The sequence below is a fragment of the Nilaparvata lugens genome, unplaced genomic scaffold (genome assembly GCF_014356525.2).
Source record: "Nilaparvata lugens isolate BPH unplaced genomic scaffold, ASM1435652v1 scaffold5955, whole genome shotgun sequence".
NCBI lineage: Eukaryota > Metazoa > Arthropoda > Insecta > Hemiptera > Delphacidae > Nilaparvata > Nilaparvata lugens.
The window spans coordinates 1-13,525 of NW_024091726.1; the positions used below are offsets into that span (position 1 = coordinate 1).

A 13,525-nucleotide genomic window follows, 5' to 3' on the forward strand; every position below is an offset into this window, starting at 1 on the left:
TAGAATAATACAAGAAAATGATCCACTTTGTATTATGCTTTCAACTGAAACCATAATAGGTTTGTGAAACAATCTGTTCCTTGTAGCCTAATATTAGTATTTAATATTTATATCATTCCATTAATAACTCTCAATTTCTAGTAATTTTCTACTTTCTCTACTAGAATTGGTAGCTTCTCAAACAAATTTCCCATTTCAAATTACAAATGACCAAATAGTAGTAATAGTATTAGCAACAGTAGGCTTATAACGTGCAAAATGACAGCTAATGCTTCTATTTGAATGAAATTTTTGTGCAAATGAAGATGTGTGAAAGTAGGTTCCGAAAAACCATGATTGTTTTGCAAGAAATCAAACGCAAATTGATTCAAAATCAAATTAATTTGGAGTAAATTTTTCTTTTGTTGTGGGATTGTTATTGATGTCTTTACAAGTGTTGGCACGCTTTGTGCTTGTAGTTAAAATATTCCCTAGCTTTGAAAGCACTCTCCCTATTAACCCTCAATAGAATCTAGATATAATAGCAATATTTAATTAATTTTTATTCATATTTACTGGAGAGAAATTATATGAAGGGTAAAGAATTGTCACCTCAGTCTAAGAGTTGAAAAAATATTTGTAATATTTTCTACTTTCGTAGAGATGCTAAAAATAATTCATGTATAGAAAATACAAGCTTTGATTGAATGATGTCACTTTCATTTTTGTTCATTAGGTCTTATCGGGATCACTCTGAATTCGGAATATTTTTTTCCGAAAACTACATGTGCAGATGATGTTGAAGCTGCCGAAACTGCTATGCAATTCTTTGTAAGTTATTTTTTATTTAATATTTTCTTAGGGCTGTTCTATCATTCGATTTTCTATCAGTTGAAACTTTCTATCACTATAATTTTCTATACTATGAAATTCACTATCATTTATATAGAATTTCTCAAATATGATGGTCGGTTTTTTATTACTGTGATTTGTTTTCTGGATTGACGACTATATGTCTATAATACATAATGCAATGGGTCACTGCATGTAGGGCTTGAGTGTCAGTAAATCTACTGGGCGTCTTTATAGGGCAGCTAATCCAGGAAACTTACACTGTACCAGGCTCTGTACCTCAAACTCCCCGACATTCTTTAAAATGGCGTGATTCAGCTTTAGGCCTTGTTCGCAACTCTTTAAAATACCATTCATGTTAATTTCTCAAATTGGGTAACTTAAAAAACTTAAAAATAAGAGTTATCATCGAAGTTTTAATATGTTAATTTAAAAACCGACCATCCTGTTTGGGACATCCTTATTATATCTTTTACAAAGCCTACCATTGAAGGTCTTTCATATTGTCTTATTTTTAGCCTGTCAAGTTTTAAAGATCGACCAACTTGTATGGAGAATTCGTGATTCTCATTGAGTGAATTAGAACACATTCTTTGGAGTTTCAAATATGTTTCTGCAAATCAAAATTAAAGAAACAGGAAACTTGACTCTGAAAACTTCCTTATTATTTTTTTTTTTAGTTGGGTTGGTTTGCACATCCTATTTACAGTAAAGAGGGCGATTATCCAAGCGTTATGCGACAAAGAGTTGATGAGAATAGCAAAAAAGAGGGTCGATTTAAATCAAGGTTGCCAAGCTTTACACAAGAAGAAATTGAATCAATCAGAGGTAAGCTATACAAGATTTTGGTTTCTCGGTGGAATGTTCTTATGATTCCAGTAAAGTTACTTTTAAGGCCTGGTCTCCTGGGAGCGAAAAACGCCCCCAAAGATTGGCCACCAATGTAATATTTCGTATGTCCGATACGACTGTCAGACGAACAGTCTTCGAGTACACCTGACCTGAAAGACCTCACAAACGCTACCATGCTTTCATGAGTAAAAACTATTTGAACACTAAAAATTATACGAAAATAAATTAACCTCAAACAGAGCAGCAAAGGTATAAATAACGAAGAGTCGTCGACACAAAAACCTAACCTTAAACTAACACTCTTCTCTGTTCACTTGTACAGCGGTTTTTTGTCTGCAGACATACGTCGAAGCGACAAAAACTTCGTTCAGGATTTCGTCTTACAGTCATATCAGACATGTGAAACATTACGTCACTGGTCAGCCTTTAATTGGCCACTCACTGAGCTGACAAGTTGCTACAAGTGAATGACATGATATGCAGTTTAATGCATCGCACACTGATCGATGAGCCAGTGGTTGAAAGAATATGTGTTATCGAAATGCATTTTGGGGTGTGTTGTGATCGCATCTACAATTAGCTTTTGCAGAACCACGGAACCACTAGCAGACCTACATACACGTGAGCGCTGCGTTTTCGCTACACTGGTTTACTGTCCATATGACTATGATTATTTGTTTCTTTCCATGTTTTTTTTTCTGGTTCAATCGCATACCGATTCGTCAAAAAATGTCTGTTGAAAAACATCGTTCGACAAAACGTCTTGTCGGCTTATTTTCAGTGTGAATTATTTTTATTTGAGAATTTTACGAGTGTGTTGAACATTTTTGTGACAGGTAGTTCGGATTTCTTCGGCCTAAACCACTACACATCTCGCTATGCCAGCAAGGGCCAATTCGGAAAGGTGCCTTCCGTAGAGTACGACTCGGGAATTGTGAAGACCATTGACCCGGCCTGGCCGGGATCCGCCTCTGAATGGCTCAAGGCAAGTTTTCAAAGCTCTCAACCATAATTAGTAGTAAACAATTAAAGAAATTCAACGGGAACGTATTGGACTCCCGTAATTAGGCAATCAAAACATGTAATTTTTGTATCATTTCTATTGGTTCTGCTATAACCAGCCAGAAAAGCTCCCATCTACAAGTAATGATCACATTCAATGCACTTATGTGCAAGTGCATCTAGTGCACGTATGACCAAGTTAGTGTGCAGATGAGAAACAAAATCTGGAAAGAGCCATGGGAACACTCACTCCGAACACCTGCTCTTGCTGGTGGCTTCAGTGTAAGCAGCTACAGGCACGTCACAACGTGTTTCTGAGTTTCTATGGCTCTTTCCAGATGTTGTTTCTCATCTGCGCGCTTGGTCATGCATGGTCTAGCGTGCACTTGCACATACGTACATTGAATGTGATTATACCCTTAGGCTAGGCAGGCACACACCTGTTAATCAAGACTAGACAAGACATGATCAGTCACAATACTTCACATAGTTGCTTATGAAGACATGTCTAATTGCAATGACTAATGAGTGTGTGTTGCGTCATAAGCAACCATGTGAAGTATTGTGTCTGATCATGTCTTGTCTTGTCTTGACTAACTGGTGTGTGCCTAGCCTTATTTGTAGAAGGAAGATTTTCTGGCAGGGTAGAGCTAAATCAATAGAAATTATACCAAAATAACATTTTTCCAATGTAATCATTCCCTCACTTGGAGTTACAACACTATAACACTAAGTCTATATTGCCTATGTGTTGTTCTTGGACTAACCATTCAGCTATTTAAAACGAAGTTAGCTGGTTCAAGGCTCGAACTGGCGATTTATCAATTTTACATTCTCTATTACATTAATTTTTACTAATTTCTTATCAAACTTTACAACTATAAACAAAAGAAAACAGGCTTTAGCCCTGAACATCTTCATTTCCAAAACTCGTTAATTTCGATCATCATTTCATTTCTTAATATGGGCCTATATTGAAATAAGTAATTGATTCTTAACCTACTCAACTCATTTTTGAAAATGTTATAGATCTGTGTGATTATGGGAACGTTTGTATCTCTAACAATTTAAACACTTCCAGGTTGTACCCTCGGGATTCAGAAATCTAGTGAACTGGATAAAGAGGGAGTATGGTGATAAACCGATAATTGTAACTGAAAATGGATTCAGCGATAAGGGAGAATTGATCGACGATGACAGAATCAACTATTACAGTGTAAGTTTCTTCCACTCCACTATACTACCTTCTACTTCAATAATTAACTTTTTATCTACCTAGAACGAAAATTGAGTGAACTGCTTAGCAGAGGCCGGCCATGATACCGATTTCAAATCGATTTGAAATGCTTACTCCGCTGACTGTTCGAAAAATTTCTATCAGTCTGTTATTGAGTGTGCTATGCTAAATGTGCTTCATTAATGTTTCATGAAAAAATAATTCTACAAACTGAAGCCTAGGATTTTAATCGCGTGAATTTGCAGCTTATTGGAAAATTATCTAATTCAATTATTCCAATGCTTGAAAGAAAAACCTGTATTTTATCCATTCAAGTTTGAACTATACTTTTGATTAATTTTTCAACTCGAATTGTTATAATCTATGTCGAGAATTTACTTATAACGTGTTAAAAAAAAGACTCACAAAGTTTACGGAAGATGAAAGACAAAGAAATGTCCATCATTCAATAACCATTAAATATTTTATTTTTATATTTTATTATTAAAATAAGTTGATTAGTGGATGGGTGTTATAATAGTGATTGTAATCAATACTAAAGGTGATTTACTATATAAAGGTGATTTTATTATTATAAAATCCATTACCTTTACCAAGATGTTTTAAAAAGTTAATCTGAACAAATTTGAAAAGATGTCTATTGCAATATTAGCATTCACACAACAAAGTAGGCTATCCCATTTTCGTATGTTTTTGAGGTACATATACTTGAAATTTTTTAAAATGATCCATTATTATTTTGTCTTAATCGATAATTCAACTCTTTTTTTGCAGTGTTACCTAAAAGAACTATCAAAATCAATCAAAGAAGATAAGTGCAATGTTATTGGCTACTTTGCCTGGTCTATAATGGATAATTTCGAATGGTGTAAAGGCTACACGTAAGTACATATATTAAATATTCACTCATAATGCCCATGACTTGTATTTTTACTTTAGGGATACTTTTGAATATAAATAAAAGTATAAATATGAGTACTCTTTTCAAATTATTTCATCACGACATGTTTTGGCTAATAATGCCATCTTCAAGTTGATTTGGCATTAGTAGCCGAAACATGTCGTGATGAAATAATTTAAATGGGTACTCAGATTTATATTTTTATTTATGCCCTTAACTTACTAACTATTCAACTGATTAACAATATTTATTTATTAAGTCCAATAATGTTACTCATACAGTATTTGTGCAGTTTTTATTGTGTAGAATAATACCAGTTATTAAAATGAAAATAATATCAGTTCTTCACGCCGTGAAAATTGAGATGGATGGATGATGTATTAATAATAATGGCCATCTCCATTGAGTTTATGAGTTTATCTATTATTTTTGTTTGGTTCCAAAATCATCTAGAGATCATTGACACAAATTATCACAAGTAGGCTATCTTAGATTTTCAATGCTCTAGAATAGGACTAGCTCGTACCTGCAAGTAATGGCAAAGGGAACTGGCATTATAAAAACACAACATGAATTATATTTTTATAAAAAAAAATATATAACTATTCATTTCTGTTTCAGAGAGCGTTTTGGAATCTACCAAGTTGACTTTACTAGTCCAGATCGTAAAAGAACTCCTAAAAAGAGCGTTAAATTTTTCCAGAAACTGGTTGAAACTAGGATTATTCCAGAAGATGTGAACACACTATAAAAATCAGTTTCTGTAATCAATGAGTTAAAGACAAGTGTGAACGCTTGGTTGAAGAAGTTGTAGTGAACATTCAATTAACATATTTCATGCCTATTTGACTGAGCATAGTGAGGTTGCCGTACTACTTTTCAACTTGAGCGATTTGATCTTCTTTGTTTGAACTCGTCATCTGTTAGTCGACGACGCATTTACGGCCAAACGCGATAATGCTTTTCCAACAAAATTGTTCTGAAAATGTATCAATTATTATATCAATGGCATGTTGAAACCCACAAACGTGTGGCTCAACAAAAAAGTATAAATAATTTGAAACTTTGTATTTTAAGGATAATATTAATAGAAAATTAATTAACCTATACAATAATTATACTAGCATATAAAGGGTTGGGCAAGGAAGATCAATAATTTGAAATAGCAGTTACACACTTATTTTCAAACAAAACACCATTTGTTTCTTCAAGTGTGTACCTTTAATGTTGTCATTTTAATTATTAGAGAAGAAAAATTGTAACATTGGTTACGTACTAGAAATAACATCTGTAAAAGACATCTACTTTTGCCCATACACTCCTGTTAACGTTGTGAAAAGGTGTCCTCTGAGGCGTTGCAAGTATTATTGCTCGAATTTATTTTGTTAACTTTCTTAGCGCGTTGATGTTTGTTGATGTATTCACGAGCTCTTATGTAGCCCAAAAATATTTACAAAGTAGCAGATCAAATGACTGAGGAGGCCACCCTACATCTCCAGGTAACAAAAAACGAGACGTCCAGGGAGGAATGCCTTGAGGGATGCTTTCATATAGTTTGCTATATGCTTTCATACCAGAAACAGAGATTTACTCTAGCACCCCAATCGCGTCTTAAGTCTCTAAATCACGTAAATAACCTAATATAGCTGATGCTCCAGTTCAACTTACGAAATACTACGCCACCAAATGACGTTTTAATTTCTTTGATTGAGAGCAGTGATGAAGACAGCAAATATTGGATGAAGAAGAACAAATCCAAAGTTTGTAGACCTTGAAAAAGAGACAAAACTGAAAATTCAAGCAAGCGCGGGTAAACGGCGGGAATAACTATGACTCGAAGCGAAGTTTGATAAGAATTAAGAGTATGTTATGAAGCATTGGTTTGTAGTTGAGAAAAGTATATAAAAAGAGTATAAAATAGGGGGGAAAGGATCATTGCATTAGAGAGTTATGAATGGACTATGGGTGGTCGAATGAGAGACTTTGTGATGCAGTAAACGTTTTTATGTTTAGATTAATTTGACGACAGACTCTCATGAACCGGTCAGGTTCATAAAAATTGTTTTTCAGCATCTCAGGCTTGTCCTGAGATATAATTGGCATATGTTTTAGAGAGTCTGGAATAAATATAGGCTTTAAACTGTTGATCCATCCATATTGTGTGCCCTCTCGGCCCTTTTAAGCCCTTACGGCAACTGGGAGGAACCCGGCATAACCCGGCCGTGAAAAAGAGAAGGGTTACCGCGGGTGCTGAGAGGCCTCCTGTCTGTATTCCCTTCAGACAGGCTCAGCTATTTGGGTTGGCTTCGCGGGGGTATGTGGTATGGATGGTAAAATAATGGGACACGTCTGGGAAGAGACAGAAAATTGAAAAAAAGACTGCTATACCCCTAGGGGTAGAAGAAAAGGATATGGAAGCAATTCAGGAGCTACATTAGAATTCAGTATTCGCGCAGTCAAATTGGTATTCCCAGAAAGAAACGGCAAGTCCGTCAGTTTATGAGTAACTATGACTCTTAGTCTCTCCTACGACTGCCATCCCAGGTACGGACTTTGCTGGCTACGTTCACGTGTTGTGTAACGCCCTGCCTTTAAAGGTCCGGACCTCACGTGGCTGCCTGCAACCGGACACTCGGTGCAGGGCAGAATGTAACCAGGCAGAAATAACGGCGCATTGTGTGCAGAACTGCTTCAGGAGCCATGAAGGAAGAGTCCTGCGGCACGATGCCGTCGTCAACGCAGTTTCTGGTCATCTTCGACGACGGGGTCATCGTGTCATCCGGGAACCGTACATCCGGACATCTCAGGACGGTCGGAAACCGGACATCATAGCGGGCGTTGAGGGAAAGTATGCCTTCATTATGGATGCCCAGGTTGTGTATCACACGTCTTCAGTTTCTGGAAAGTTGTGTATCGAATAAGGAAACAATCAATAATTGAGAAGAAGAAGACACACAAAATACACAAGTTGAGGAAAATGAAGCAGACAATGAAGATGTGGAAATCAGACCTGCCGACACTCCCGCTACAAAAGGTAAAAAAAAACCAAAGCTCTAGTCCCAGTCGGACAACAATTTACAGATATTTCAAATAAAAGCATATTACTAAGAGAGCAAAGCATTAATAAAAATGAGGAAGATCTTCCTCAAACTATTTTGTCTTTCTTTGTACAAAGAACTTAAGAAAGTTCCTGAACACGGCCGAATTGGAACTAAAATTAAATTGCTGGAAACTATTCAAAAAGCTCAAAACTTTTATAGCGCCGCTCCAATTCTGGAACCGATTTAATCCAAATCATCAATATCAAGGACAATTCAATGAAGCCGGGCCTTCTCATGCTCCTCCTTCTCGTTCGGCTACAAGCTACATGCAAAACAACATGCAAAGTTCGGTTAGGTAATTTTTAGGATCTTTTACATCTTCCTTCTTAAACAATTGAAATGTCATAATTTTATTGATTTTTTTTTAAATAAAACAACAATATTGTTTGTTCAAATGTTTAAAATGTTATGTGATACAACTTGAAATAAAACATACCTCAATGTGATGATGAGCTTTTCTTCAGGAGAAATACTATCCCTATTGATAAGAGCATCGGTCGCACACGTAGCCTTTTTTAGTAGCCTATGCGAAGCCTCCCTGAATCTTCCTCTACAAGAAACCAGACTCCCAAGTAGCAGTAGCCGCTGTCTATTTGCAGCCTACATCCTTTATAGTAGAATTTATAATTCTTTCTTCTACCCCTACTGAAGGAGACTACTCTTGTCTTTCCTGCGTTGACCTTGAGTTCAGCTTTCTGACAGCAATCCTCTAAACATGTTATTTTATTTCTGAGGTCAACAGCACTGTCAGCAAGAATGACTATATCGTCTGCATAAGCCAGCATCATAACGTCATTAAAATTATTATTATTATCTACTTGTAATCCATGGAGCCCTCTTTCCCGAAAATATGTCTCAATATCGGATAGGAACAAGGTAAAGAGCAAAGGTGATAATGAATCCCCCTCCAAAACGCCCCTCTCCACCTTCACATTGGTTTCCTCTTCTCCATTATCGTGAATTATGGTTGCCTGGCCATAAATTGAGCTCATTATTCTAATCAGTTTTGTACTTATGCCTAAAGTTCCCAATTTGTACCATAATTTAGTATGATTGATGGATCCAAATGCGGACTCAAAATCCACGAAAAGTGCAAAGAAAGGCTTCCGTTTACAGTCTAGAAATAGATGCGTGATAGCACATAGGGTGAATAAAATGATCTCTACATCCTGTTCTGGTAGGAGATTACAGCTTTCCACCCACTCCAACAGCCGATGACCTATTGCTGAAGTAAACGTTTTCATTATAGTATTAATTAAAGCAATACATATATAATTTTTAGGATCTTTTACATCTTCCTTCTTAAACAATTGAAATGTCATAATTTTAGCCCACTCTACAGGAGTTTTCGCTTCTCTAATAATACTGTTGAAAAGCCCCTTCAAATAATCTATGCCCTTGTCTGGTAAAGCCTTATAGAATTCATTTAGAATACCATCCTCGCCCGGTGCTTTATTACTTTTAAGATTCTTAATTACTGCAATAATCTCTTCTCTACTGAAATCTACGTCCAAATAGGATGTCTTGCGTCTGAAAAATTAAATTCCACAAAATCTCCTTCTAATTTATATTTTTCACGGAAGTGATTGACCCATATCTCTGTCTCTATATTATTACACCTTGGTTTCCTTATCTTGAAATGTTTCACAGATAACCAAAATTCCTTACTCGACCTAACGTTAGATAATCTATCTCTCCATTCATTCTAATAAGCTAGGTACCTTCTTCTGTCGAATGAATTCTTTGTACTTTTTCTTCTCTGAAATGAAATTATTTAATATAGTTTCGTTGAAGTTGCTCCTTTTCAGCTCTGTATGTTTTTCTCAGCTTCCTCTTCAACTCTCTACATTCCCCATCATACCACGGCTGATTGGTGCTGTGCTTAAAACCTGTTTTCTTTATCATACCTGATTGATGGGCGCAGTTCTTTATTGTTGATTTCAAAGTTTTGTCGAGTATATTGCAGTTAAATTCTAAATCAAGGGGGAGAGATTCTTCTATTAAATTACAGTACTGTATTTTCCTATCTCCTATCCATTTTAGATTAGTTTTGAATGTTCTTTCTAGCTCTATTATCCTATTTATAGTGGTTGCTTTTTCAATTTCTATCATTATCGCCATGTGATCGGATGTTAGTAATTCCTCTGTGATTGACATATCTAAGCTGATATCGGCCAGTTGTCTATTAACCCAGATGAGATCTATAGTGCTGTTACCTCTATTACTTAAATAAGTGAATTGAGCAGGACTATCTCCTCGACATCTACCATTTAGTACTATCATAGAGTATTTTTCTAGTAGTCCAACAAGTCTATGTGCATTACTATCAATTACTTTATCTACTGAACTTCTCTCGGTAAAAAGATCTGTATTAATCAAGCTATTATCTTCAACCTGGTAAGTTCCCCAATACGAGTATTGAAATCACCCCCCAGTATAAATGGAATTGAGGAAATAAGCAGCTCATGTTTTTCCAGCACTGCTTCCAAACCACATATGCTAGATCTCACTTCATCTGGTTTCATATAAACTAATCCTATCAATAAATCCAGCTATCCTTCTTAATCTGAACCAACAGAAGAAAATCTGTACTCTCTATTATCTCGTAGTTATATTAGACTTAACAAGCATTAAAGACACCGCTCGCTCGTCCAGTTGCACTTATTCTTATTGCATCCTTAGCCACTACATTGAAACCCTTAAACTCTAATAAATCTTTCTGTTTTAATGTCCAGGTTTCTTGTAAACATATTATTGAATTCTTGGAACAAAAGTCTCTTTCATGTTTATTTAAATTGATATAATTATACAGTCCATGGACATTCCAAAATAATAATCTGAAGGAATCTCTGTTTGAAAACTCACTCTTCGCACACTGAGTAAACAACCGCCTTGATTTCTGCCTGCGTTGGCCTTATCCTATAATATATTTGAAGATTTATCTCTGGCCATACTTCTGGTACGGTAGTCGCACCTGTTATCCAGCCGCGAATGTCGCCATTCTTCGACTGCTCTCCGCCTCTCTCTTTCCTTGCCGGTGTCGCGTTGACTGCCGCTTCGCACATACTCTCCACGACTTGTATGTCATCGTAGTCGGTCTCCACTGCCTGACGGCCGCCCCTCTTCCACCTGTTCACCAAGCGCTCGACGCTTTTCAACCTCTGCGCTCTGCCTGGCTAGCTGCTGTTGTTTAGGGCTCGTATTCAGCTGCACCGCTGAATCATCAAGCTGCCGCTGGTGCACATTCTCCAGTTGTTGTTCTTTTCGTCAAGTTGGGAGGACGATGGTCGTGCGTGAATAGCGAATCCTTGTATTTTCCAAATTTGGTGTTTTCGCACGTTTTGTTATGGGCGTATCACATTCTGGATTCGAGGAAGATTTTCTTAAATCGTCTAATGTGTAGCTCTGACCATTCACTACAAGTTTGTCATAACGCAACTCCGCAAAATGACCGTCGTTTCGAGCTGAGCATAAGTAAGATTTTAATTCGTCTCTAACACGTTTTACTCGTTGGGTGAAATCTTCTTCCACTCTGATTGACGTGCCTTTCAGCCTTGCACAAGCACTATGAACCTCCATTTTCTTTTTATAACTGAGAAACTTAACTATTATCGGTCGATTAGTGTTTTTCTTTCTACCTAGCCGGTGTGCACGTTCAATATCACTCGCAAGCAAATGAATCCTTTTTTATTATTTCTCTAATGAACCGTTCACTGTCCTGCCACGTTTCACGACGATATTCGCTTATACCAGTGGCGGATCTAGAATTTTATTTTGGGGGGGCTGAACAGGGGAAAATTTTGTGAAAGGGCTTACATTTAATGAAGTTAATTGTTGAAGTTTTATGGAGTAAAAACGTGTGTTTCACAGTAAAAGTTTTCAGGATGTTTTGTTTATTTATTTAATAATGAAATACATTAAAGTTAATAAAAGACAGATTAAAAATATGAAAAGGATTTATTTTCAAGTACATCGTACATTTAATATTTCGAAATAGTTCTACTGCCTAGAGATGAATAAATAATGATGGGGACACAGTTGGAACTTTTGTTTGGAGACTTTTCCAATGTTTAGACATTTCCACAACACAAACAATAACACGTTTATTTTAACTTCACACCTAATAAAAACGTTCGACAAGTACTTTTCACAAAGAAAACAAAGATAATATTAGCAATCACGAAACAGCTTACGGACTGTGTGTGATTTGTGCCACTGAATGAAATAATAGTGGACTGTAAGAAATGCTTTTGTAAATAAAAAATGTTAAGATGTATGAATTGTATATTTATTGTACTACTGCACAAATCCAACATGCTAAAAAATGAATGATAATTTATAATAAAACTGGTAGCTGGGAAAGACGCCAAATAAAAAATAAGGTTCAAGTAAAACAGTTCAATAGATTTATTATATACTCTGAGAAACGTGACATATTGTCTTAGATTTAGGAAATGCCACACAGGGCAGTTGACTGACGAGATACGAATAATTGACTCAATAGTCAGGAGTACAAAACAATAAAAATGACATAATAAAAAATTGAGACAATCAGTTGAAATATGATAAATTGACTCAATAATCATGAGTACAAAACAATAAAAAATACATAGTAAAAAATTGAGACAGTAAAAATTGAGATTGTCAATTGATAAATGCGGACTTGATAACAGGAAAATTTAATTTAGGTACAAGACCAAATTCCTAGTAAACAAAACAATTTGTGACTAATGAACAAGTACAAAACTACTATATGTAATGCTCCGTAATGAGTTAATGATAAATTCAAAGAGAAATAAACTTTCAAATGGCAATAAGTAAATAGAAAAAAAATCAGGTCAATGAGTAATCTCAAAAAGTACAAAAGGTAAAGGTAAACTGCCAAAACAGAACAATTGAAATGTAAATACTAAAGGTAACAAAAAAAAACGAATGCTTTCAGGACATATTAAAACCTTTGTAGTTCTGGATAGGTTTTATTAGATATACTAAATAATCATGAGTTGAACGTCAATTGAAAAGCATATATTCAATGTAGCCTAATTAATAATTTTAAAGACAATATAAAATAGGTAGTACAGTGAAATGAAACAGACACTGTATTCAAGAACGTAATTGACAATGGCTTAGACTAACTCTTAATGCTTGATATAATAAGTCAAATATGAATAATAAGTCAACAAAAAATTAATTGGAAGTTGATCGATATTTAAATAAGTCAATATAAAAAATGTAAAGTACAAATACTTGCAATACTTCCAAAAATATTGGTAAAAAGTTGTGTCTACAAATGGGAATCGCAACTTTAGAATAAATAATTCCAAGTAAACCCTGAAAAGGTCAAATAATAATTAAACAAACAAGGCAATTGAACAAATAATGAGAAATGCTGATAAGGATTCAAAATTGATACAGAATACTTATCAAATGCATGAAGAGCATGAGATCCGATCTTGAATTGGATGGGCAGTACATCGAGACCCCCTCGATGATACCGGACGATGGTGGAGACCTGGATGACCCACGAAATGGAGCGGACCAGAGCGAGCTACCGGAGCTGGACTGGACGGCGAGCCATAAGAGCGGCGACTTGGATGACCC

The 13,525-nt window shown here is 35.7% G+C and overlaps 1 protein-coding gene across 1 annotated transcript; it reads left to right on the forward strand.

The window, feature by feature from the left end:
- Positions 1-720: 720 nt before the first annotated feature.
- Positions 721-7,986, forward strand: LOC120356141 (myrosinase 1-like). The gene is made up of 6 exons (XM_039444997.1): positions 721-810; positions 1,512-1,659; positions 2,520-2,668; positions 3,767-3,901; positions 4,697-4,803; positions 5,445-7,986. Exons 1-6 carry the CDS (start codon positions 799-801, stop codon positions 5,572-5,574), a joined length of 681 nt encoding a protein of 226 aa, XP_039300931.1. The 5' UTR covers positions 721-798; the 3' UTR covers positions 5,575-7,986.
- The last annotated feature ends 5,539 nt before the right edge of the window (positions 7,987-13,525 follow it).